The following is a 27,677-nucleotide window of genomic DNA, read 5'->3' on the forward strand; positions in this document are numbered from 1 at the left end:
TAAGTGTAACAACTCATTACATGGTACAATTCAGTTTATATCCACACTATAGACTATGTCTGTCTGTCTGTCTGTCTGTCTGTCTGTCTGTCTGTCTGTCTGTCTGTCTCTGTCTGTCTGTTTGTCTGTCTCTGTCTGTCTCTGTCTGTCTGTCTATGTCTGTCTGTCTGTCTATGTCTGTCTGTCTGTCTGTCTGTCTGTCTGTCTGTCTGTCTGTCTGTCTGTCTGTCTGTCTGTCTGTCTGTCTCTGTCTCTGTCTGTCTCTGTCTGTCTGTCTGTCTGTCTGTCTGTCTGTCTGTCTCTCTGTCTCTGTCTGTCTGTCTGTCTGTCTGTCTGTCTGTGTGTGTGTCTGTCTGTCTGTCTGTCTCTGTCTGTCTACAGTAATGATTACAAGCACACCCATAACATGATGCAGCCACCTCTATGCCTGGAAATATGGAGAGTGGTACTCACTCGGTCAATTAGGTTAGTATTGTGGAGTAACTACAATGTTGTTGATCCATCCTCAGTTTTGTCCTATCACAGCCATTAAACTCTGTAACTGTTTTAAAGTCACCATTGGCCTCATGGTGAACTCCCTGAGTGGTTTATTTCCTCTCCGGTAACTGAGTTAGGAAGGACGTCTGTATCTTTGTAGTGACTGGGTGTATTGATACACCATCCACAGTGTAATTAATATGCTCAAAGGGATATTCAATGTCTGCTTTTTTTTTTTTTTTTTTACCCATCTACCAATCAGAGCCCTTCTTTGTGAGGCACTGGACAACCTCCCTGGTTTTTGTGGTTGAATCTGTGTTTGAAATTCAATGCTCGACTGAGGGACCTTACAGATAATTGTATGTGTGGGGTACAGAGCAGAGTACAGGTAGTCATTCAGAAATCAAGTTAAACACTATTATTGCACACAGAGTGAGTCCATGCAACTTGTTATGTGACTTGTTAAGCATTTTTTACTCCTGAACTTATTTAGGCTTGCAAAAACAAAGGAGTTGAATACTTATTGACCCAGGACATTTTTTCAGCTTACATTTTTCTATTACTTTATAACAATTTCAAAAACATAATTCCACTTTGACATTATGGGGTATTGTGTGTAGGCCAGAGACAATAACGTCTACATTTAATCAATTTCAAATTCATACTGTAACACAACAATCTACACTACATCTATCTACACTACATGACCAAAAGAATGTGGACATCTTCTTGTTGAACATCTCATTCTAATATCATGGGCATTAATATGGAGTTGGTCCCCCCTTTGCTGCTCTAACAGCCTCCACTATTCTAGGAAGGCTTTCCACTAGATGTTGGAACATTGCTGCGGGGACTTGCTTCCATTCAGCCAACGAGAGCATTAGTGAGATCAGGCGCTGATGTTGGGCGATTAGTCGGCGTTCCAATTCCAAAGGTGCTCGATGGGGTTGAGGTCAGGGCTCTGTGCAGACCAGTCAAGTTCTTCCACACTGATCTTGACAAACCATTTCTGTATGGACCTTGCTTTGTCCTTGGGGGCAATGTCATGCTGAAACAGCGAAAGGCCTTCCTAAAACTGTTGCCACAATGTTGTAAGCACAGAATCATCTAGAATGTCATTGTATTCTGTAGTGTTAAGATTTCCCTTCACAGGAAGTAAGGAGCCCGAACCATGAAAAACAGCCCCAGACCATTATTCCTCCTCCACCAAACTTTACAGTTGGCACCATGCATTCGGGCAGGTAGCGTTCTCCTGGCATCTGCCAGACCCAGATTCGTCCGTCGGACAGCCAGATGGTGAAGTATTTATTATTATCACTCGAGAGAACGCGTTTCCACTGCTTTAAACCACTCCAGCCGATGCTTGGCATTGGGCATGGTGATCTTAGGTTTGTGTGCGGCTGCTTGTCCGTGGAAACTCATTTCATGAAGCTCCCGACAAACAGTTATTGTACTGATGTTGCTTCCAGAGGCAGTTTGGAACTCGTTAGTGTGCAACCAAAGGAAAGATGATTTTTAACGCGCTACAGCACTCGGCGGTCCCATTCTGTGAGCTTGTAGCCTACTACTTTGTGGCTGAGCCGTTATTGCTCCTAGACGTTTCCACTTCACAATAACAGCATTTACATTTGCCCGGGGCAGCTCTAGCAGGGCAGAAATTTGGCAAACTAACTTGCTGGAAATGTGGCATCCTATGATGGTGCCACGTTGAAAGTCACTGAGCTCTTCAGTAAGGCCGTTCTAATGACAACGTTTTGTCTATGGAGATTGGATAGCTGTGTGCTCAATTTTATACACCTGTCAGCAATGGGTGTGGCTGAAATAGCCTAATCCACTCATTTGAAGGGGTGTACACACATACACTATACTGTATTTACAAATGTATCTATCTATCTATCTATCTATCTATCTATCTATCTATCTGTCTATGAGCCTCTTCACACTTTTTGTAAAAATACAGTCAGCTTATTACCATATTATATCATATTATTCAAATGTAAACTTGTGTACTTGCTACATCTCAGCCGCTACCTCGACACTCGGCCAACAGTTACTCCCCAGGCAGCGTGGACACAATTGTCTCAGAACTGTCCTAGATGTAGCGTCCTACTGTCCTGTCTCAGACCTGTCCTAGATGTAGCGTCCTACTGTCCTGTCTCAGACCTGTCCTAGTGTAGTGTCCTACTGTCCTGTCTCAGACCTGTCCTAGATGTAGCGTCCTACTGTCCTGTCTCAGACCTGTCCTAGTGTAGTGTCCTACTGTCCTGTCTCAGACCTGTCCTAGATGTAGTGTCCTACTGTCCTGTCTCAGACCTGTCCTAGTGTAGTGTCCTACTGTCCTGTCTCAGACCTGTCCTAGTGTAGTGTCCTACTGTCCTGTCTCAGACCTGTCCTAGTGTAGTGTCCTACTGTCCTGTCTCAGACCTGTCCTAGATGTAGTGTCCTACTGTCCTGTCTCAGACCTGTCCTAGATGTAGCGTCCTACTGTCCTGTCTCAGACCTGTCCTAGATGTAGCGTCCTACTGTCCTGTCTCAGACCTGTCCTAGATGTAGCGTCCTACTGTCCTGTCTCAGACCTGTCCTAGATGTAGCGTCCTACTGTCCTGTCTCAGACCTGTCCTAGATGTAGCGTCCTACTGTCCTGTCTCAGACCTGTCCTAGTGTAGTGTCCTACTGTCCTGTCTCAGACCTGTCCTAGATGTAGCGTGGACATAGTAAGAAATAAGCTGTTAAAAAAAACGGTTTTATATGGGCTATAATGGAACCAGATTATTTTTCTAATCAGGTCATAGGGTTTTATTAAAAAAAAAATCCTGGAAAAACTCCTGCCCCTAGGGAGGATGAAAACCTTAAAACCCTTTTTCCAGACAAAGAGACAACAACTGAAAATTGGACAAAAACGAACAAGACTGAGCTTGCAGTGTGCAGGGTTCTCGGAGCTAAATCATACGTTTCCTGAACATGTATTTTTTATGTTCGGGGAACGGAAGATCTGGGAATATACATGTTGAGGTTGCAGGGAGGTTCTGAGAACGTTTTTCTATGGTTCCCTGAAAGGTTTCCTGTGAGGTTTTATTCACGTTCTGAGAACGGAAATTCTTGGTTATTAGAAGGTAAATACATAACATTCTCAGAACGTTTCAATAAGGCTTTTAATAACACTGCTAGCTTAGCTTGGGCTAACTGTGAACTTGAAGCACAGATAGGATATTCATTTGCTTAGCCATGCAAATACATCATTTTTATTGTGGCACGGGCGTCAGTGAGATTCAAACCTATGATCTTCTGTTCTCTATCCATGGAATTAGTCCACAAGCACTCATTAAGATCAGCTGTGGCCAATTAGTGGACACGGCCAACACACCTGAACACACTTCACAAGATAGAGGACAGAGAGGGTTTTGTCGACGCTGAGAACGGAATGTCTCTTTTTATTAAATAACATTCTCAGAATGTTACTAATGTTTTCTTGTGTTTTTTATGGAAATTTTTCTGAATGTTCTGGAAACATGGCTTTAAATAGAACCACGAGGAAACCTGCAGAAAACATTATGCTGAGGTACTGAAATTCCCAGAGAAGAACGTTACTTCTTAATATTTTCGGGTCAATTTGATAACATTACTTTAAATAGAACCGGAGTGCCAGAGAGTGCTCAGAGCGCGCTGGCAGATTTTCCATTTTGTACATTCAGAGTGTTTCTCTCTCTGAGCGTTCAGAGCGCACACTGGAAGTTCTGGCGGAGGTGTAGGGTTGTTCCGAGCGATCTGACCTCAAAACGGCAGTCAAACACCCAAGCCAACTGGCTAAAGTTAACTGGCTTGCTAGCTACTTCCAGACAAAAATGAGAGAACACCTCACTGACCATTTTACTCGCCCTAGCAGAGCTGGCTAGGCTTGTTTACATGTTACCCAGAGGATTGGTGACCGTAACTGTGCTGCTGGCAACAATATAATTACGCTTTTGTTTTGCCAATAGTTTACTGACACGAACCGTATTCAATACGTGTTGAACGTTTGTGAATTCGTCCGTTATTCTGCGCTCAGACACACTGAGATGAAGGTTGTATGCAAAATAACCACAGGCTACCCTGCTCTCATCAAGCCCTAAGAAACGTATATATATATATATATCTCATAATATTATGTTTTAGCTGGGTTTACACCTGTCATTAAAAATACACCCATACAGTACGTCATCACTATTGTGATGATTGATTCATTCCAGTCAATCATGTTGGATTAAAAAGGCCTAGGTAGTCTAGCAACACGAAGTGTGAATATAAACGAAATTTGATCACATTCAAATGTTCTCAGAACACAAATAAATGGGCCTATTTTAGGCTATAAAAACATGATGTTATGTTTCCCTTGGCCCAGATGGGATCAGAGCACATAGGTTTCTCTAGGCTACCTGCAGCTGTGTTGAGAAAATAAACCCTTTCGTTTTCACATACATGCTTGTGAATGGTTTCATTATTCAAGACTGTGGTATGTTTTAGAAAAAAAACAGTTTGTTGAATAGTTTGTGCTTACTGGCTAGTAGTGGCTCAATTTGAGCTGGGGACCCAGAATGTGGCATTGCCAGCCACAACAAAAATGTAAGGCAAGGATGTCATGTGAATTGAAAAATATAATTCTCTTTCAACCACCCCACTCCTCAGACTGTCCTTCGTATCTCATAGTGGGAATAGGGCCTATGTCTAGACTTTTATCAGAGCTCTAGCTGTGGAGTTAGAAACAACAAGATACAGAATAGAACAGAAGCAAGCTCACCCTGTTACGACCATGTTGACCATTATGAATAGGTTATAGCATGGAGAGAGAGAGAGAGAGACAGGTTGGCCATTATGAATAGGTTATAGCATGGAGAGAGAGAGAGAGACAGGTTGACCATTATGAATAGGTTATAGCATGGAGAGAGAGAGAGAGACAGGTTGACCATTATGAATAGGTTATAGCATGGAGAGAGAAAGAGAGACAGGTTGGCCATTATGAATAGGTTATAGCATGGAGAGAGAGAGAGAGACAGGTTGACCATTATGAATAGGTTATAGCATAGAGAGAGAGAGAGACAGGTTGGCCATTATGAATAGGTTATAGCATGGAGAGAGAGAGACAGGTTGGCCATTATGAATAGGTTATAGCATAGAGAGAAAGAGAGACAGGTTGGCCATTATGAATAGGTTATAGCATGGAGAGAAAGAGAGACAGGTTGGCCATTGTGAATAGGTTATAGCATGGAGAGAGAGAGAGACAGGTTGGCCATTATGAATAGGTTATAGCATGGAGAGAGAGAGACAGGTTGGCCATTATGAATAGGTTATAGCATGGAGAGAGAGAGAGAGAGACAGGTTGACCATTATGAATAGGTTATAGCATGGAGAGAGAGAGAGAGACAGGTTGACCATTATGAATAGGTTATAGCATGGAGAGAGAGAGAGAGACAGGTTGACCATTATGAATAGGTTATAGCATGGAGAGAGAGAGAGAGACAGGTTGACCATTATGAATAGGTTATAGCATGGAGAGAGAGAGAGAGACAGGTTGACCATTATGAATAGGTTATAGCATGGAGAGAGAAAGAGAGACAGGTTGGCCATTATGAATAGGTTATAGCATGGAGAGAGAGAGAGAGACAGGTTGACCATTATGAATAGGTTATAGCATAGAGAGAGAGAGAGACAGGTTGGCCATTATGAATAGGTTATAGCATGGAGAGAGAGAGACAGGTTGGCCATTATGAATAGGTTATAGCATAGAGAGAAAGAGAGACAGGTTGGCCATTATGAATAGGTTATAGCATGGAGAGAAAGAGAGACAGGTTGGCCATTGTGAATAGGTTATAGCATGGAGAGAGAGAGAGACAGGTTGGCCATTATGAATAGGTTATAGCATGGAGAGAGAGAGACAGGTTGGCCATTGTGAATAGGTTATAGCATGGAGAGAGAGAGAGACAGGTTGGCCATTATGAATAGGTTATAGCATGGAGAGAGAGAGAGACAGGTTGGCCATTATGAATAGGTTATAGCATGGAGAGAGAGAGAGACAGGTTGGCCATTATGAATAGGTTATAGCATGGAGAGAGAGAGAGACAGGTTGGCCATTATGAATAGGTTATAGCATGGAGAGAGAGAGACAGGTTGGCCATTATGAATAGGTTATAGCATAGAGAGAAAGAGAGACAGGTTGGCCATTATGAATAGGTTATAGCATGGAGAGAGAGAGAGAGACAGGTTGACCATTGTGAATAGGTTATAGCATGGAGAGAGAGAGAGAGACAGGTTGGCCATTATGAATAGGTTATAGCATGGAGAGAGAGAGACAGGTTGGCCATTATGAATAGGTTATAGCATAGAGAGAAAGAGAGACAGGTTGGCCATTATGAATAGGTTATAGCATGGAGAGAGAGAGAGAGAGACAGGTTGGCCATTGTGAATAGGTTATAGCATGGAGAGAGACAGACAGGTTGGCCATTATGAATAGGTTATAGCATGGAGAGAGAGAGACAGGCAGGTTGACCATTATGAATAGGTTATAGCATGGAGAGAGAGAGAGAGAGACAGGTTGGCCATTGTGAATAGGTTATAGCATGGATAGAGACAGACAGGTTGGCCATTATGAATAGGTTATAGCATGGAGAGAGACAGACATGTTCACCATTATGAATAGGTTATAGCATGGACAGAGAGAGGGAGACAGGTTGGTCATTATGAATAGGTTATAGCATGGAGAGAGACAGGCAGGTTCACCATTATGAATAGGTTATAGCATAGAGAGAAAGAGAGACAGGTTGGCCATTGTGAATAGGTTATAGCATGGAGAGAGAGAGAGAGAGACAGGTTGGCCATTGTGAATAGGTTATAGCATGGAGAGAGACAGACATGTTCACCATTATGAATAGGTTATAGCATAGAGAGAAAGAGAGACAGGTTGGCCATTGTGAATAGGTTATAGCATGGAGAGAGAGAGAGAGAGAGAGACAGGTTGGCCATTGTGAATAGGTTATAGCATGGAGAGAGACAGACAGGTTGGCCATTATGAATAGGTTATAGCATGGAGAGAGACAGACATGTTCACCATTATGAATAGGTTATAGCATAGAGAGAGAGAGAGAGAGGTTGGCCATTGTGAATAGGTTATAGCATGGAGAGAGAGAGAGAGAGACAGGTTGGCCATTATGAATAGGTTATAGCATGGAGAGAGAGAGAGACAGGTTGGCCATTATGAATAGGTTATAGCATGGAGAGAGAGAGAGAGAGACAGGTTGGCCATTATGAATAGGTTATAGCATGGAGAGAGAGAGACAGGCAGGTTGACCATTATGAATAGGTTATAGCATGGAGAGAGAGAGAGAGACAGGTTGACCATTGTGAATAGGTTATAGCATGGAGAGAGAGAGAGACAGGTTGGTCATTATGAATAGGTTATAGCATGGAGAGAGACAGGCAGGTTCACCATTATGAATAGGTTATAGCATAGAGAGAGAGAGAGAGACAGGTTGGCCATTATGAATAGGTTATAGCATGGAGAGAGAGAGACAGGTTGAGACTACTCTCTCATGACAGACTATTTATATAAATGTAGTTGGCCAATGGATGCAGGATTTGGTTCTGGGTTCTGAAAATAGAGACTAAAGTCCCAGAGAACCCCCAGAGAACCCTCAGAGAAAACCCAGAGAACCCTCAGAGAACCCTCAGAGAAACCCCAAGAGAAACCCCCAGAGAACCCTCAGAGAAACCCCCAGAGAACCCTCAGAGAAAACACCAGAGAAACTCATAGAGAACCCCCCAGAGAACCCCCAGAGAACCCCCAGAGAAACCCCCAGAGAACCCCACAGAGAACCCCCAGAGAACCCCCCAGAGAACCCCCCAGAAAACCCTCAGAGAAAACACCAGAGAAACTCATAGAGAACCCCCCCAGAGAACCCCCAGAGAACCCCCAGAGAAACCCCCAGAGAACCCCACAGAGAACCCCCAGAGAACCCCCAGAGAAACCCCAGAGAAACCCCCAGAGAATCACCAGACAGTGAGAAGGATAGAGACATATGGTGGCACAGACACACAGACGGACCCTCAGAAGTGGGGAGAGACTAACAGCTAGCTAACCTCACTTAGGGAGGGCACCAAGAACAACTACAACAGACCGAGAGAGAGAGAGAGAGAGAGAGAGAGAGAGAGAGAGAGAGAGAGAGAGAGAGAGAGAGAGAGAGAGAGAGAGAGAGAGAAAGTTTTGACTATGTAAGACTCAGTGAGCATAGCCTTGCTATTGAGAAAGGCCACCGTAGGCAGACATGGCTCTCAAGAGAAGGCAGGCTATGTGCTCACTGCCCACAAAATGAGGTGGAAACTGAGCTGCATTTCCTAACCTCCTGACAAATGTATTAGACACATATTTCTCTCAGATTACACAGATCCACAAATAATTTGAAAACAAACCCAATTTTGATAAACTCCCATATCTGTTGGGTGAAATACCACAACGTTCCATCACAGCAGTAAGATCTGTGACCTGTTGCCACAAGAAAAGGTTAACCAGTGAAGAACAAACACCATTGTAAATACAACCCATATTTATGCTTATTTATTTTCCCTTTTGTCCTTTAACCATTTGTACATTGTTAAAACACTGTATAAAAACATAATATGACATTTGTAATGTCTTTATTCTTTTGAAACTTCTGTGAGTGTAATGTTTACTATAAATTTGTATTGTTTATTTCACTTTTGTATATTATCTACTTCACTTACTTTGGCAATGTTAACATGTTTCCCATGCCAATAAAGCCTCTTAAAATGAATTGAATTGAGAGAGAGAGAGAGAGAAAGAGAGAGATGGAGAGAGAGAGAGAGAGAGAGAGAGAGAGAGAGAGAGAGGGGGAGAGAGAGGGGGAGAGAGGGAGAAAGAGAGGAGAGAGGGAGAGAGAGAGAGAGAGAGAGGGGAGAGAGGGAGATAGAGAGGGAGAGAGAGAGAGAGAGAGAGAGAGAGAGAGAGAGAGAGAGAGAGAGAGAGGGAAGAGAGAGAGAGGGAAGAGAGAGAGAATACATGACTGTATGTATATTTAGTGCATGCCTGTGTGTATACTTAGTGCAGGCGGAGACGTAGACGTACTCACCATGTCTGTGGTCAGTCTTGACGTCTGTTGTTCAACTCCAATGAGTCATACAAAAGAAGAAGAGGAGGTTCTATAATGCAATCTGCCTCAGTAACCGCCCAGCTGGCCAGTCAACAGTAATGAAGACACATTGGACTGGTCAGTCACACGTTAGCCTAGAGCCTAGGATTAGGGGACTAACCCAACGAGCAGTTAAGGAAGGGCACACACCATCTCACTCTTAATCGTAGTTGACTGATCTTGGATCAGCTCAATGAACCACAAGTCATCCTGTGCTACCCTCCCATACAGCACCAATTTACTGAGAGAGAGAGAGAGAGAGAGAGAGAACTTGTGAGTTTACTGTACATTTTATTCATGTTTATTTCACTTCTGTTTATTATCTATTTCACTTGCTTTGACAATGTAAACATATATTTCCCATGCCAATAAAGCCCTTATATTGAAATTGAATTGAATTGAATTGAGAGAGAGAGAGAGAGACACCAGCCAGGTCTCTTGCCCACAGTCCCGTGTCGCAGCCCAGCACAGCCCATCTCTCCGTCAATCAGTTTTGCCTCATTGATCATCCAGCCATTGATCATTGATCCGTGACCACAGTTATGAGCTGCTTGGCCAACAGAACTGGACCTTACAACCCTTACTCTAACTAACAACTAGAACGAAGAACAACTCAGCAATGAACATTTAGGAAAGTAATGGGATGTGTCACTGCCACTCTGAAATCACGTCAGATGTATGTGATGTGGTGGTATGAGCATAGAGATACAACCGGAAACCCCAGTCCAGTCAATGGGTCCGTGATGGAGTTCTAATTGTGTGTGTGATGTGTCCTTGGTTATCATGCCAGACTCATAGACTCACAGAGACATTATCTATTATCTTTCTCTATGTATATTGGCTGATCTGTCAGAAAGGAGGAAGTAGAGGAGGAAGACAGTGAATTAGGAACTTCAAAGGAATTTCTCGCACACACACACACACACACGCACGCACACACCACACACACACACACACACACACACACACACACACACACACACACACACACACACACACACACACGTACACACACACACACACACACACACACACAGACACACACACAGACACACAGAGGCACAGGCACATGCATGCGCACACAGGAAAACACACCCACATTTACACACACACACACACACGCACGCACACACACACACGCACGCACGCACGCACGCACACACACACACACAAACGCATGTTCTATAGTCCTAACTGCTAGACTGGAGCTGCTGTTTAAGCCTTCTGGTGTGCCAGGGATCATGGATTAGATAGAATGACCAGTTTGTTTTGTTTGGTCCATCCATATTGGATAAACACCCATATTAAATTGATAATTATCAAAGGATCAACAGTGGTCTCTCCCTGTCCTGTCACCCTGCAACGACACTCACCCAAATTTGGATAGAAACACGTAACTGTGTGCTTGCCTCATCCATGGTGGTATATAGTGTGAATACCTCCCATGCTGGTATATAGTCTGAATACCCCCCATGCTGGTATATAGTCTGAATACCCCCCATGGTGGTATATAGTCTGAATACCCCCCATGCTGGTATATAGTCTGAATACCCCCCATGCTGGTATATAGTCTGAATACCCCCCATGCTGGTATATAGTCTGAATACCCCCCATGCTGGTATATAGTCTGAATATAGTACTAACTGTCTGAGATCCAAATATATTGCAGGTGTATGTTCCAGAGCCATACAGTTAGTTGTGGAGCTGGCAACATCAATCCTCAGTTAGTTGTGGAGCTGGCAAAATCAATCCTCAGTTAGTTGTGGAGCTGGCAACATCAATACTCAGTTAGTTGTGGAGCTGGCAACATCAATACTCAGTTAGTTGTGGAGCTGGCAACATCAATACTCAGTTAGTTGTAGAGATGGCAACATCAATCCTCAGTTAGTTGTGGAGCTGGCAACATCAATACTCAGTTAGTTGTGGAGCTGGCAACATCAATACTCAGTTAGTTGTGGAGCTGGCAAAATCAATCCTCAGTTAGTTGTGGAGCTGGCAACATCAATACTCAGTTAGTTGTGGAGCTGGCAACATCAATACTCAGTTAGTTGTGGAGCTGGCAACATCAATACTCAGTTAGTTGTAGAGATGGCAACATCAATCCTCAGTTAGTTGTGGAGCTGGCAACATCAATACTCAGTTAGTTGTGGAGCTGGCAACATCAATACTCAGTTAGTTGTGGAGCTGGCAACATCAATACTCAGTTAGTTGTGGAGCTGGCAACATCAATACTCAGTTAGTTGTGGAGCTGGCAACATCAATACTCAGTTAGTTGTGGAGCTGGCAACATCAATACTCAGTTAGTTGTGGAGCTGGCAACATCAATACTCAGTTAGTTGTGGAGCTGGCAACATCAATACTCAGTTAGTTGTAGAGATGGCAACATCAATCCTCAGTTAGTTGTGGAGCTGGCAACATCAATACTCAGTTAGTTGTAGAGATGGCAACATCAATACTCAGTTAGTTGTGGAGCTGGCAACATCAATACTCAGTTAGTTGTGGAGCTGGCAACATCAATACTCAGTTAGTTGTGGAGCTGGCAACATCAATACTCAGTTAGTTGTGGAGCTGGCAACATCAATACTCAGTTAGTTGTGGAGCTGGCAACATCAATACTCAGTTAGTTGTAGAGATGGCAACATCAATACTCAGTTAGTTGTGGAGCTGGCAACATCAATACTCAGTCAGTTGTGGAGCTGGCAACATCAATACTCAGTTAGTTGTGGAGCTGGCAACATCAATACTCAGTTAGTTGTGGAGCTGGCAACATCAATACTCAGTTAGTTGTGGAGCTGGCAACATCAATACTCAGTTAGTTGTGGAGCTGGCAACATCAATACTCAGTTAGTTGTGGAGCTGGCAACATCAATACTCAGTTAGTTGTGGAGCTGGCAACATCAATACTCAGTTAGTTGTGGAGCTGGCAACATCAATACTCAGTTAGTTGTGGAGCTGGCAACATCAATACTCAGTTAGTTGTGGAGCTGGCAACATCAATACTCAGTCAGTTGTGGAGCTGGCAACATCAATACTCAGTTAGTTGTGGAGCTGGCAACATCAATACTCAGTTAGTTGTAGAGATGGCAACATCAATACTCAGTTAGTTGTGGAGCTGGCAACATCAATACTCAGTTAGTTGTGGAGCTGGCAACATCAATACTCAGTTAGTTGTGGAGCTGGCAACATCAATACTCAGTTAGTTGTGGAGCTGGCAACATCAATACTCAGTTAGTTGTGGAGCTGGCAACATCAATACTCAGTTAGTTGTGGAGCTGGCAACATCAATACTCAGTTAGTTGTGGAGCTGGCAACATCAATACTCAGTTAGTTGTGGAGCTGGCAACATCACTACTCAGTTAGTTGTGGTGCTGGTTTCATCAAGGATGTGGTGTGGGCCATGCACGTACAGATGTACGTACTTCATTTGATCACTATGCTGTCGCAGAGAATTTTCAGGAAATGGAAATGTTTTGTGTATTGGAGTTTTAAAAAAGGCTTCTAAAGTTTGTAATTTCCACTTTAAAATGTCAGACTTAATTTATCCTTACAAAAAATGTATCAACCCCTACAAAATGTATATTAATTGATCCACAGTTGGCCCTCCCTGCCCTGCAATGACACTCCATCCTATGTGGATACAACGTCACTGTGTGTGTGTGTGCGTGTGCTCGTGTGCTCGTGTGAGAGAGAGGGTGGATCTGCTCCAATACATTTTGTTAACCTGTGGCTGTGACTCAATAAGGACGAAATGACTTGACTGATTTGCTAGACACCTTTGTAGCATGTGACTTTCTGGAAATATTCCCCAAACCTCACTGGACTATTCAGAAATAGGTTCATATCAATTTAATAAAAGTGTTTCACTTTCCATGTATTTGGATTTCATAGTGACACTTGTGTTTGAGAAATAGATTTATATCATAAAAAACATGTAAGCTATGACTCCATTTTTGCGTAGGTTTATGCAATTGTGTTGTAATTTATAATCCTTACTAATGCGTTCTAAAATTCCCCAGCAGGGCCATAACAGGTTCACGGCATACTCTCTTTTTTTTAGGACCATTAGAGACAGGAAGCTTAGCATTACAATAAGTATTCGTCCAAACCGGCACCCTATTCCCTATCTAGTGCACTACTGCACTCAGGGGCTCCCGAGTGGCGCAGCGGTCTAAGGCATTGCATCTCAGTGCTAGAGGCATCACTACAGACACCCTGGTTCGATTACAGGCTGTATCACAACCGGATGTGATTTGGGAGTCCCATAGGGCAGCGCACAATTGGCCCAGCGTCGTCCGGGTTTGGCCGGTGTAGGTCGTCATAGTAAATAAGAATTTGTTCTTAACTGACTCGCCTAGTTAAATAAAACATTTTTACCATTGGCCCTGGTTAAAAGTAGTGCACTAAATAGGGAAAAGGGTGCCATTTGGGAGAAAAACTAAGTCAACCTGACATCACCTTGCCTTTCATTGAATGTTTTGTTATTAAAATGTCTCTGACGTCAGAGGAACCGGACTGTCGGCTGTTGCTCTTACTGTTCCTTTCTGGAGAACAAGAGTGCAAGGTGTATAAATCTCTGTTCATGAGACACGAAGGGAGAAAAATCTCGTCCTTTTTTCCAGTGATGGGTTAGAATAAGAACCAATCTGAACGCCGGCAGCACTCCAACACAGCAACCTGTGGCTGCAGAGTCGAGAGGCTGGTTGAACCTACAGATACACACATCATCGGCTGAAAGCCCCAGTCTGAGGTGTGTGTCCCAAATTGTACCCTAATTCCCTGTATAAGCCCTATGGGCCCTGGTTAAAAGTAGTGCACTATGAAGGGAATAGGGTGCCATTTTGGAATTCAACCTGACTCCCACTGGCCTCCATGCACCATCCCAGAAGCCGGCAGCTCATCCATTGATGTTGCTGATGAAGAGCACAGAGACCATTGATCCACCAGGGATGGGAGGGAGGCAGGGAGCTGTCACAAGCTATCAGCCAAATCAAAGACCCACTTTCTGCAACAGTAACATCGCAGTGTGAATCAGTCAGAGAGCGTGTGATGTGGCCAGGGACCATTGCAGTGCATTAAACCTCCCTATAGACAGTGCAAACTCAAACACTGTAGCAACACAGAGAAACATTTTCAGACCACAGGGTATAGTATAAACAGCGGAAACGCCTGTAGATGTAGGGTATAGTATAAACAGCGGAAATGCCTGTGGATGTAGGGTATAGTATAAACAGCTGAAACGCCTGTGGATGTAGGGTATAGTATAAACAGTGGAAACGCCTGTGGATGTAGGGTATAGTATAAACAGCGGAAACGCCTGTGGATGTGGGGTATAGTATAAACAGCTAAAACGCCTGTGGATGTAGGGTATAGTATAAACAGCTAAAACGCCTGTGGATGTAGGGTACAGTATAAACAGCGGAAACGCCTGTGGATGTAGGGTATAGTATAAACAGTGGAAACGCCTGTGGATGTAGGGTATAGTATAAACAGCGGAAACGCCTGTGGATGTAGGGTATAGTATAAACAGCTAAAACGCCTGTGGATGTAGGGTATAGTATAAACAGCTAAAACGCCTGTGGATGTAGTGTATAGTATAAACAGCTAAAACGCCTGTGGATGTAGGGTATAGTATAAACAGCGGAAACGCCTGTGGATGTAGTGTATAGTATAAACAGCGGAAACGCCTGTGGATGTAGGGTATAGTATAAACAGCTGAAACGCCTGTGGATGTAGGGTATAGTATAAACAGCTGAAACGCCTGTGGATGTAGTGTATAGTATAAACAGCGGAAACGCCTGTGGCTGTAGGGTATAGTATAAACAGCTGAAACGCCTGTGGCTGTTGTAGTGTATCTTGTAGTGTCCTGTTTTGTCCTGTCCTGTTTTGTCCAGTCCTGTTGTGTCCTGTCCTGTTGTGTCCTGTCCTGTTTTGTCCTGTCCTGTATTGTCCTGTCCTTCTGTGGCCTGTCCTGTTTTGTCCTGTCCTATATTGTCCTGTCCTTCTGTGGCCTGTCCTGTATTGTCCTGTCCTTCTGTGTCCTGTCTTGTTTTGTCCTGTCCTGTTTTGTCCTGTCCTGTTTTGTCCAGTCCTGTTGTGTCCTGTCCTGTTGTGTCCTGTCCTGTTTTGTCCTGTCCTGTATTGTCCTGTCCTTCTGTGGCCTGTCCTGTTTTGTCCTGTCCTATATTGTCCTGTCCTTCTGTGGCCTGTCCTGTATTGTCCTGTCCTTCTGTGTCCTGTCCTGTTTTGTCCTGTCCTGTTTTGTCCTGTCCTGTTTTGTCCAGTCCTGTTGTGTCCTGTCCTGTTGTGTCCTGTCCTGTTTTGTCCTGTCCTGTTTTGTCCTGTCCTTCTGTGGCCTGTCCTGTTTTGTCCTGTCCTTTTTTGTCCTGTCCTGTTTAGTCCTGTCCTGTTTTGTCCTGTCCTGTTGTGTCCGGTCCTGTTTTGTCCGGTCCTGTTTTGTCCTGTCCTGTTTAGTCCTGTCCTGTTTTGTCCTGTCCTGTTGTGTCCGGTCCTGTTTTGTCCTGTCCTGTTTTGTCCTGTCCTGTTTTGTCCTGTCCTGTTTTGTCCTGTCCTGTTTTGTCCTGTCCTGTTGTGTCCTGTCCTGTTTTGTCCTGTCCTGTGGCCTGTCCTGTTTTGTCCTGTCCTGTTTTGTCCTGTCCTGTCCTGTTTTGTCCTGTGCAACTTCTCTCTCTCTCCATAAAAAGTCACTGCTCCAGACACTCAAACTGATAGAACTGAGCTTAAAAAACGGTTGAACTTAGAATTGATCAAAGTTACCTCGTCAAACCTACTTCGTAGGATACCCCTCCACTCTGCTCAGACAGAGAGAAAGATGACCAAATGGAAAGATAACACAATGCTTCTAACTGTTTCCATTGCATAGTATCATGTGCTTTTCTTATTGGCTGTACCTTTAGTCAAAGTAGTGTAAGTGAAACATGCAAATGTGCAGTAGGCTAGGCTTCAAACAAAGAACCTTCTCTGACAGCCTTGGTCACACTTGCTTCTGACCTTTTATAGATTCTATGATGTCATAGTTTCTGTGTTTTGAACTGAGAAAAACGGATGGAGAAAATGGAGAATGCTAAAATACTATTCTACTGCAGTGATGAAATATAGAACAACTGAATAAGTGTGATGATGGCCTCAGTGCACATCTGATACCTCAAAGTATCTGAGTTCACTCAGTCCCACAACCTCAAAGGACACCTCGGTTATGCTCCATATCCTGTTCGAAGTAGATTTTCAAGAGACTTGAAAAATGTATTTTACCTTTATTTTACCAGGTAAGTTACCTGAGAACACATTCTCGTTTACAGCAACGACCTGGTGAATAATTACAGGGGAGAGGAGGGGGGGGGGGGGGGGAGGGTGTGAATGAGCCAATTGGAAGCTGGGGATGATTAGGTGTCCACGATGGTATGAGGCCCAGATTAGCAATTTAGCCAGGACACCGGGGTTTTAAGTGCCATGGGATCTTTAGTGACCACAGAGAGTCGGGACACCCGTTTTAACGTCCCATCCGAAAGACGGCACCCTAACAACTGAAACGAAACAAAATCATACAGGATGTCGAAAAACAATATGAAGAGAACTTTTTTGGTCCAAAATGTTACATTCTTGTGTTGTGTTATGGTTGAGGGAAAACATGAAAATGATGAGCATTCAAATTTGATAGCACTAACAAAACAATGTGTGTTGTATGTGTGTAATAAAACATAGTGTACATTTTAAGTTGAGCCTCTGTCAGTAAGGGCTAATGATGACATATATCACCCAGTAGCCTACACCTGCTCAGCTCCTCCAGACACCACAACAGCTTGGGATGGACCCTCATAAATACTGAAAATAGTTTAACTTGGCAATTTCACCAAAGTACCACTGACTACATACAACCACGAAATGATTTGCTATTATAAAGTGCAGGTCTATTCATAGACTACAGAGTTGTTTAATCCTGATTTTCTGGTGTTTTCAATGTGTATTATTTACTGACAATAACACCACACGAGCTTTGAAATTAAAGATGTAGTTGCAAAAGGACTCAATAACTTATAGGCTATATAGTAACTGACAATTCCAATACATCGCTAACTGACAACTTGTGAACTACATAACAAAAAAACATTTATGTTTTAAATGTTCTAAATTACTTTGCAGAATAAAATATATAAATATGTGTCTCTAAATGCTAGAACAACCTAAAACAAGCAGTTTCTCACCTTTAGGAGGTCGGTGCGGTGTGTGTCATCAATTATTTTGATATTAAAAACGGTGATCCCAAGGGTACACTAGCGAGCGAACGATATCCACCGAAATGATCGCATCCGCATCCTCCAGTGCCTTGCGATATTTTCAGCATGGTCGCTTTCTCCTCTTGCCTGGCTACCCAAACTCATTCAACACGTCGAACGCTACGCCACGCCCACGGACGTCAGTTCCTCCTGTGATAGGGCAGCGGAAGAATTCCGTTTGAGTCGTCAGGCAATTTGTCCTCTGTCACGTGATGCAGCTTTTTAAAAACAACGCTGACATCGAGTTGAGCTTTCGATGGGTATAAAATGTGCACAGTTGCATACAAGACTTGTATCTTCACTCCCTGTGTAGGTTATTATAATATTAATTCTCGTTCAGATGATAAAAAAAGATCTCTCTAGGTTACATCAACGTATTTGGCCACCGATTGGTTCAAAAACATCCCATGTGATTTTGCATGAACCAATCATATTTAGTGTAAGGAGCGCGTCAGTTTGTTGTAGCGTCGCTTCAATACGCACTGATGGGAATTGTGGTCCTTCATAGTCTGACTTTACAGGTTTAACACATGTCTTGATAAACTCCAGAAAACTTCAATGTGCGCCATTTGCAAAAAAAAGTGCAACTGAACCCTGGTTGCATCAGCGCGTTGAGTAGCACTTACCGGCGGAGTTACATGCTGTTAGATATTTACATTTTATTGTCATTTCCAGTACTTTATCAAGTTATATCTAGGTATTTCAGTCCACAAGCAGTTGAATTAGAGGCAGCTAGATGAAACTATTCGTGAGTGACGGAAATCCGCACTGTGTTAAAGTGCTAGCAGTGCTCGAATTTACGGGAGTCAAATGTGACGTTAAACATGTCAACCACGAAGGTAAGAGAATAACGTTAGCTAGACGTGCTAGCTGCTAGGTTGCCTGCTAACTGGTGTGTCCGATCATTGATACCTTTACATGTCCCGTTGGTACTAACTAACCACTAGGCTGGTTAGTTAGCAGATTTGTTTTTCTCGTAAAGAGGAGCCATTCATTTCCTGGAGCCTGGCCATCAGGTTTGACACTGCCAGATCAGATCCGTCTACTCCACTACTGTTGTCAAGGTTGGTTGAATCTCAGAATAGAAGATCAGTATTCGGGATTGAAGGGTAATGACACATTCACCCAAGTACCATCAGTGAGTCACAGAGCTGGCAAACAAGATCACATCCACTGCCCACACACATGAATTAATTAATTGACCAATTTGACCTGTGACAGCAGAGAACTGACCAGAAAAGGCTACAGCTAGGTCTATTGCCATGATTGTGTTGTTCCAACAATATACAGTAGTGCTGTATGCCTCTTTCCCACCACCAGGTGAACACAATGTAGAGACAGTCCTCTGCATATTTAGTCTACTGGCTTTACATTGTTTACATGGCATGCAGTCACTGAAAAAATAACACAGACAGTTAGACGTTAGGTTTCTCAACACTAGAACGGCTAACGGCCACTGACGCCGTTAGCGTCACATTTCCTAAATGTTTGTACTTTATACTGCTAATTTTGTCAACGTTTTGAAATCACAAACAGAAAAGTATATAGAGCTTTTTTTTTTACCTGTTTTTTATTTATTTTATTTTTTAACTTATACCCAACTTAACCCCCAAGGCAATCTACTGTAGGACATTGGTACCCAGCCAGGCGCTAATGTGACTCTCTCTCCTCACTGAATGAATGACAGATGGATAACTGTGCACCTTACTTCACAATTGAATTTGAATTAGGCCTAACTGAAAGATAAGGAGGGTGAAGAGGTTGATTTTAATTTCCAGAGACAAGAATTACTTTTATTATGCCTATCTATCAGCAGTAAATAATTAGTGCCTTGAGGGTTAATTACCATTCTCTTTTTTACGTTTTACTTTGGAAAAAGAAACGGCTTAGGAAGGTTTTTATTTACTATAACTTTATTACTAATCACATTGATCGGAAGGGAAACGAATGCATGTTTCAGTCAGACTTTATAATCCTGCGAGACATATCCTCTATCCAGCGAGGTCAACGATTCCTGCCCACTGAAGGAATGGGCCATGAAATAACTTTGCACAATCAATCTAATTTAAAGGAGGTCTAACAGAAAGTGAGGACGAAGAGGTTGATTTAATTCTGAATAACAATAGTGTCATGATGAGTTTGTGTTATTCCTATTGATTGGCGCTCATGTTAATAATTTGACCGGGTTGATACCGTTTTTACTTTGTAAAAAGAAGCTGTTACGAAGACTGTTTTACTTACTGTAACTCTGTCATAAATCCAATGTAAGGGGATTGGAAACATGCTGTGTGTTGCAGTCGGCCTTTTAGAATAATACAAAACATATCCTTGACTCTATCCAAGTTGATGAGCGGGAAAGGATGAGGATCAGCATGACTGGACAGTACGGATATTCTTGGGAAAAACTTTACATTTGGAAAACAGGACAGGACAGGACAAAACAGGACAGGACTAAACAGGACAGGACAAAACAGGACAGACAAAACCGGTCAGGCCATGCATTCAGCACATAACCAGTCACGCGGCAGCTTTTGCTCTGGCTACAAAGCAAAAAACGAGTAACATAGTAAACGTAAAATTTAAATATGCTATTTAATTATGGAAGTTATCATGTACAATTGTTGATGTACTGTTGTTTTTGTTTAGGAATACAGCAAATCATTTCACCTGTGACCTGGCTGGTTATATATACACTGCTCAAAAAAATAAAGGGAACACTTAAACAACACAATGTAACTCCAAGTCAATCACACTTCTGTGAAATCAAACTGTCCACTTAGGAAGCAACACTGATTGACAATACATTTCACATGCTGTTGTGCAAATGGAATAGACAACAGGTGGAAATTATAGGCAATTAGCAAGACACCCCCAATAAAGGAGTGGTTCTGCATTTGGTGACCACAGACCACTTCTCAGTTCCTATGCTTCCTGGCTGATGTTTTGGTCACCTTTGAATGCTGGTGGTGCTTTCACTCTAGTGGTCGCATGAGACGGAGTCTACAACCCACACAAGTGGCTCAGGTAGTGCAGCTCATCCAGGATGGCACATCAATGCGAACTGTGGCAAGAAGGTTTGCTGTGTCTGTCAGCTTAGTGTCCAGAGCAAGGAGGCGCTACCAGGAGAAAGGCCAGTACATCAGGAGACGTGGAGGAGGCCGTAGGAGGGCAACAACCCAGCAGCAGGACCGCTACCTCCGCCTTTGTGCAAGGAGGAGCAGGAGGAGCACTGCCAGAGCCCTGCAAAATGACCTCCAGCAGGCCACAAATGTGCATGTGTCTGCTCAAACGGTCAGAAACAGACTCCATGAGGGTGGTATGAGGGCCCGACGTCCACGTTACAGCCCAATACCGTGCAGGACGTTTGGCATTTGCCAGAGAACACCAAGATTGGCAAATTCGCCACTGGCGCCCTGTGCTCTTCACAGATGAAAGCAGGTTCACACTGAGCACATGTGAAAGACGTGACAGTCTGGAGACGCCGTGGAGAACGTTCTGCTGCCTTCAACATCCTCCAGCATGACCGGTTTGGCGGTGGGTCAGTCATGGTGTGGGGTGGCATTTCTTTGGGGGGCCGCACAGCCCTCCATGTGCTCGCCAGTGGTAGCCTGACTACCATTAGGTACCGAGATGAGATCCTCAGACCCCTTGTGAGACCTAATGCAAGACAATGCTAGACCTCATGTGGCTGGAGTGTGTCAGCAGTTCCTGCAGGAGGAAGGCATTGATGCTATGGACTGGCCTGCCCGTTCCCCAGACCTGAATCCAATTGAGCACATCTGGGACATCATGTCTCGCTCCATCCACCAACGCCACGTTGCACCACAGACTGTCCAGGAGTTGGCAGATGCTTTAGTCTAGCTCTGGGAGGAGACCCCTCAGGAGACCATCCGCCACCTCATCAGGAGCATGCCCAGGCGTTGTAGGGAGGTCATACAGGCACGTGGAGGCCACACACACTACTGAGCCTCATTTTGACTTGTTTTAAGGACATTACATCAAAGTTGGATCAGCCTGTAGTGTGGTTTTCCACTTTAATTTTGAGTGTGACTCCAAATCCAGAACCTCCATGGATTGATACATTTGATTTCCATTGATCATTTTTGTGTGATTTTGATGTCAGCACATTCAACTATGTAAAGAAAAAAGTATTTAATAAGACTATTTCATTCATTCAGATCTAGGATGTGTTATTTTAGTGTTCCCTTTATTTTTTTGAGCAGTGTACTATTATATTATTAGTTTGTCAAAAGAAGCTGTAACTGGATTTACCAAAACTGGACTTACTAATCAACTCTCCAAATTAAAGTTGATCACATGGATTTCACTGTAATGTTTTTATTGTAAGGGAAAAGAAAAAAGGCAATAGTCTTGGTAGAATTATACAAAACATTTGCAGATGCAAAGTTTGGTAACAGAATGACAGAACAACCCATCATTTGGTAACAGAATGACAGAGCGAACCATCATTTGGTAACAGAATGACAGAACCAACCATCATTTGGTAACATAATGACAGAACAACCCATCATTTGGTAACAGAATGACAGAACAAATCATCATTTGGTAACAGAATGACAGAACAAACCATCATTTGGTAACAGAATGACAGAACCAACCATCATTTGGTAACATAATGACAGAACAACCCATCATTTGGTAACAGAATGACAGAGCGAACCATCATTTGGTAACAGAATGACAGAACAAACCATCATTTGGTAACAGAATGACAGAACAAACCATCATTTGGTAACAGAATGACAGAACAAACCATCATTTGGTAACAGAATGACAGAGCGAACCATCATTTGGTAACAGAATGACAGAACGAACCATCATTTGGTAACAGAATGACAGAACAAACCATCATTTGGTAACAGAATGACAGAACAAACCATCATTTGGTAACAGAATGACAGAACGAACCATCATTTGGTAACAGAATGACAGAGCGAACCATCATTTGGTAACAGAATGACAGAACGAACCATCATTTGGTAACAGAATGACAGAGCGAACCATCATTTGGTAACAGAATGACAGAGCGAACCATCATTTGGTAACAGAACGACAGAACGAACCATCATTTGGTAACAGAACGACAGAACGAACCATCATTTGGTAACAGAATGACAGAACAAACCATCATTTGGTAACAGAATGACAGAACAAACCATCATTTGGTAACAGAATGACAGAACAAACCATCATTTGGTAACAGAATGACAGAACAAACCATCATTTGGTAACAGAATGACAGAGCAAACCATCATTTGGTAACAGAATGACAGAGCGAACCATCATTTGGTAACAGAATGACAGAACGAACCATCATTTGGTAACAGAATGACAGAACCAACCATCATTTGGTAACAGAATGACAGAACCAACCATCATTTGGTAACAGAATGACAGAACAAACCATCATTTGGTAACAGAATGACAGAACCAACCATCATTTGGTAACAGAATGACAGAACCAACCATCATTTGGTAACAGAATGACAGAACCAACCATCATTTGGTAACAGAATGACAGAACAAACCATCATTTGGTAACAGAATGACAGAACGAACCATCATTTGGTAACAGAATGACAGAACCAACCATCATTTGGTAACAGAATGACAGAACAACCCATCATTTGGTAACAGAATGACAGAACCAACCATCATTTGGTAACAGAATGACAGAACAACCCATCATTTGGTAACAGAATGACAGAACAACCCATCATTTGGTAACAGAATGACAGAACAACCCATCATTTGGTAACAGAATGACAGAACCAACCATCATTTGGTAACAGAATGACAGAACAAACCATCATTTGGTAACAGAATGACAGAACCAACCATCATTTGGTAACAGAATGACAGAACAACCCATCATTTGGTAACAGAATGACAGAACCAACCATCATTTGGTAACAGAATGACAGAACCAACCATCATTTGGTAACAGAATGACAGAACCAACCATCATTTGGTAACAGAATGACAGAACAAACCATCATTTGGTAACAGAATGACAGAACCAACCATCATTTGGTAACAGAATGACAGAACCAACCATCATTTGGTAACAGAATGACAGAACGAACCATCATTTGGTAACAGAATGACAGAACCAACCATCATTTGGTAACAGAATGACAGAACCAACCATCATTTGGTAACAGAATGACAGAACAAACCATCATTTGGTAACAGAATGACAGAGCAAACCATCATTTGGTAACAGAATGACAGAACCAACCATCATTTGGTAACAGAATGACAGAACAACCCATCATTTGGTAACAGAATGACAGAACCAACCATCATTTGGTAACAGAATGACAGAACAACCCATCATTTGGTAACAGAATGACAGAACAACCCATCATTTGGTAACAGAATGACAGAACCAACCATCATTTGGTAACAGAATGACAGAACAAACCATCATTTGGTAACAGAATGACAGAACCAACCATCATTTGGTAACAGAATGACAGAACAACCCATCATTTGGTAACAGAATGACAGAACCAACCATCATTTGGTAACAGAATGACAGAACAACCCATCATTTGGTAACAGAATGACAGAACAACCCATCATTTGGTAACAGAATGACAGAACCAACCATCATTTGGTAACAGAATGACAGAACAAACCATCATTTGGTAACAGAATGACAGAACCAACCATCATTTGGTAACAGAATGACAGAACAACCCATCATTTGGTAACAGAATGACAGAACAACCCATCATTTGGTAACAGAATGACAGAACCAACCATCATTTGGTAACAGAATGACAGAACCAACCATCATTTGGTAACAGAATGACAGAACCAACCATCATTTGGTAACAGAATGACAGAACCAACCATCATTTGGTAACAGAATGACAGAACCAACCATCATTTGGTAACAGAATGACAGAGCGAACCATCATTTGGTAACAGAATGACAGAACGAACCATCATTTGGTAACAGAATGACAGAGCGAACCATCATTTGGTAACAGAATGACAGAGCGAACCATCATTTGGTAACAGAACGACAGAACGAACCATCATTTGGTAACAGAACGACAGAACGAACCATCATTTGGTAACAGAATGACAGAACAAACCATCATTTGGTAACAGAATGACAGAACAAACCATCATTTGGTAACAGAATGACAGAACAAACCATCATTTGGTAACAGAATGACAGAACAAACCATCATTTGGTAACAGAATGACAGAGCGAACCATCATTTGGTAACAGAATGACAGAGCGAACCATCATTTGGTAACAGAATGACAGAACGAACCATCATTTGGTAACAGAATGACAGAACCAACCATCATTTGGTAACAGAATGACAGAACCAACCATCATTTGGTAACAGAATGACAGAACAAACCATCATTTGGTAACAGAATGACAGAACCAACCATCATTTGGTAACAGAATGACAGAACCAACCATCATTTGGTAACAGAATGACAGAACCAACCATCATTTGGTAACAGAATGACAGAACGAACCATCATTTGGTAACAGAATGACAGAACGAACCATCATTTGGTAACAGAATGACAGAACCAACCATCATTTGGTAACAGAATGACAGAACAACCCATCATTTGGTAACAGAATGACAGAACCAACCATCATTTGGTAACAGAATGACAGAACAACCCATCATTTGGTAACAGAATGACAGAACAACCCATCATTTGGTAACAGAATGACAGAACCAACCATCATTTGGTAACAGAATGACAGAACAAACCATCATTTGGTAACAGAATGACAGAACCAACCATCATTTGGTAACAGAATGACAGAACAACCCATCATTTGGTAACAGAATGACAGAACCAACCATCATTTGGTAACAGAATGACAGAACCAACCATCATTTGGTAACAGAATGACAGAACCAACCATCATTTGGTAACAGAATGACAGAACAAACCATCATTTGGTAACAGAATGACAGAACCAACCATCATTTGGTAACAGAATGACAGAACCAACCATCATTTGGTAACAGAATGACAGAACGAACCATCATTTGGTAACAGAATGACAGAACCAACCATCATTTGGTAACAGAATGACAGAACCAACCATCATTTGGTAACAGAATGACAGAACAAACCATCATTTGGTAACAGAATGACAGAGCAAACCATCATTTGGTAACAGAATGACAGAACCAACCATCATTTGGTAACAGAATGACAGAACAACCCATCATTTGGTAACAGAATGACAGAACCAACCATCATTTGGTAACAGAATGACAGAACAACCCATCATTTGGTAACAGAATGACAGAACAACCCATAATTTGGTAACAGAATGACAGAACCAACCATCATTTGGTAACAGAATGACAGAACAAACCATCATTTGGTAACAGAATGACAGAACCAACCATCATTTGGTAACAGAATGACAGAACAACCCATCATTTGGTAACAGAATGACAGAACCAACCATCATTTGGTAACAGAATGACAGAACAACCCATCATTTGGTAACAGAATGACAGAACAACCCATCATTTGGTAACAGAATGACAGAACCAACCATCATTTGGTAACAGAATGACAGAACAAACCATCATTTGGTAACAGAATGACAGAACCAACCATCATTTGGTAACAGAATGACAGAACAACCCATCATTTGGTAACAGAATGACAGAACAACCCATCATTTGGTAACAGAATGACAGAACCAACCATCATTTGGTAACAGAATGACAGAACCAACCATCATTTGGTAACAGAATGACAGAACCAACCATCATTTGGTAACAGAATGACAGAACCAACCATCATTTGGTAACAGAATGACAGAACCAACCATCATTTGGTAACAGAATGACAGAACCAACCATCATTTGGTAACAGAATGACAGAACCAACCATCATTTGGTAACAGAATGACAGAACCAACCATCATTTGGTAACAGAATGACAGAACAAACCATCATTTGGTAACAGAATGACAGAGCAAACCATCATTTGGTAACAGAATGACAGAACCAACCATCATTTGGTAACAGAATGACAGAACCAACCATCATTTGGTAACAGAATGACAGAACCAACCATCATTTGGTAACAGAATGACAGAGCGAACCATCATTTGGTAACAGAATGACAGAACGAACCATCATTTGGTAACAGAATGACAGAACGAACCATCATTTGGTAACAGAATGACAGAACGAACCATCATTTGGTAACAGAATGACAGAACCAACCATCATTTGGTAACAGAATGACAGAGCGAACCATCATTTGGTAACAGAATGACAGAACAAACCATCATTTGGTAACAGAATGACAGAACAACCCATCATTTAGTAACAGAATGACAGAACCAACCATCATTTGGTAACAGAATGACAGAACCAACCATCATTTGGTAACAGAATGACAGAACAAACCATCATTTGGTAACAGAATGACAGAACAAACCATCATTCTGTTACCAAACTTTGCAGCTGCATTGTTCTTCAAATTTTTTGTTTTTGTAAAACAAATCAGTGGAAATTGTTCAAAGTAGTCCTTGTGTATAGAGTTGTATGGTTTGTTTGACTTGGTTTAATTCATTGGTTATTGTTTGACATACATTTTAAAGTGAAAAAGTCTCAGCATCATTCTGTTTTCATGGACATGCCCTTATGTCATAACTACCAAGCCAGCAGTACACAACAAGGTTATCATG

The 27,677-nt window shown here is 42.3% G+C and overlaps 2 protein-coding genes across 5 annotated transcripts in view; one reads left to right on the forward strand and one right to left on the reverse strand.

Moving 5' to 3' along the window:
* Nucleotides 1-18,464, reverse strand: part of arhgap9 (Rho GTPase activating protein 9) — a 72,626-nt gene extending 54,162 nt beyond the window's left edge. For both annotated transcript variants that reach the window (XM_090206449.1, XM_036950854.2), the window contains exon 1: nt 17,870-18,464. The gene's annotated coding sequence lies outside the window, so the exon portion shown is untranslated. The remainder of the gene's footprint in view (nt 1-17,869) is intronic.
* The window catches only part of mars1 (methionyl-tRNA synthetase 1), an 81,537-nt gene continuing 72,259 nt past the window's right edge, over nt 18,400-27,677 (forward strand). Inside the window, exon 1 of one of the 3 annotated variants that reach the window (XM_090206448.1) lies at nt 18,400-18,780. In XM_090206448.1, coding sequence (XP_090062574.1) covers nt 18,678-18,780 — 103 coding nt within the window. In that variant the 5' untranslated portion in view covers nt 18,400-18,677. The remainder of the gene's footprint in view (nt 18,781-27,677) is intronic. The other 2 variants (XM_090206447.1, XR_016488098.1) reach the window with 2 other exon arrangements.

This window comes from Oncorhynchus mykiss, chromosome 17 (assembly GCF_057628025.1).
Source record: "Oncorhynchus mykiss isolate SJ-2025 chromosome 17, ASM5762802v1, whole genome shotgun sequence".
NCBI lineage: Eukaryota > Metazoa > Chordata > Actinopteri > Salmoniformes > Salmonidae > Oncorhynchus > Oncorhynchus mykiss.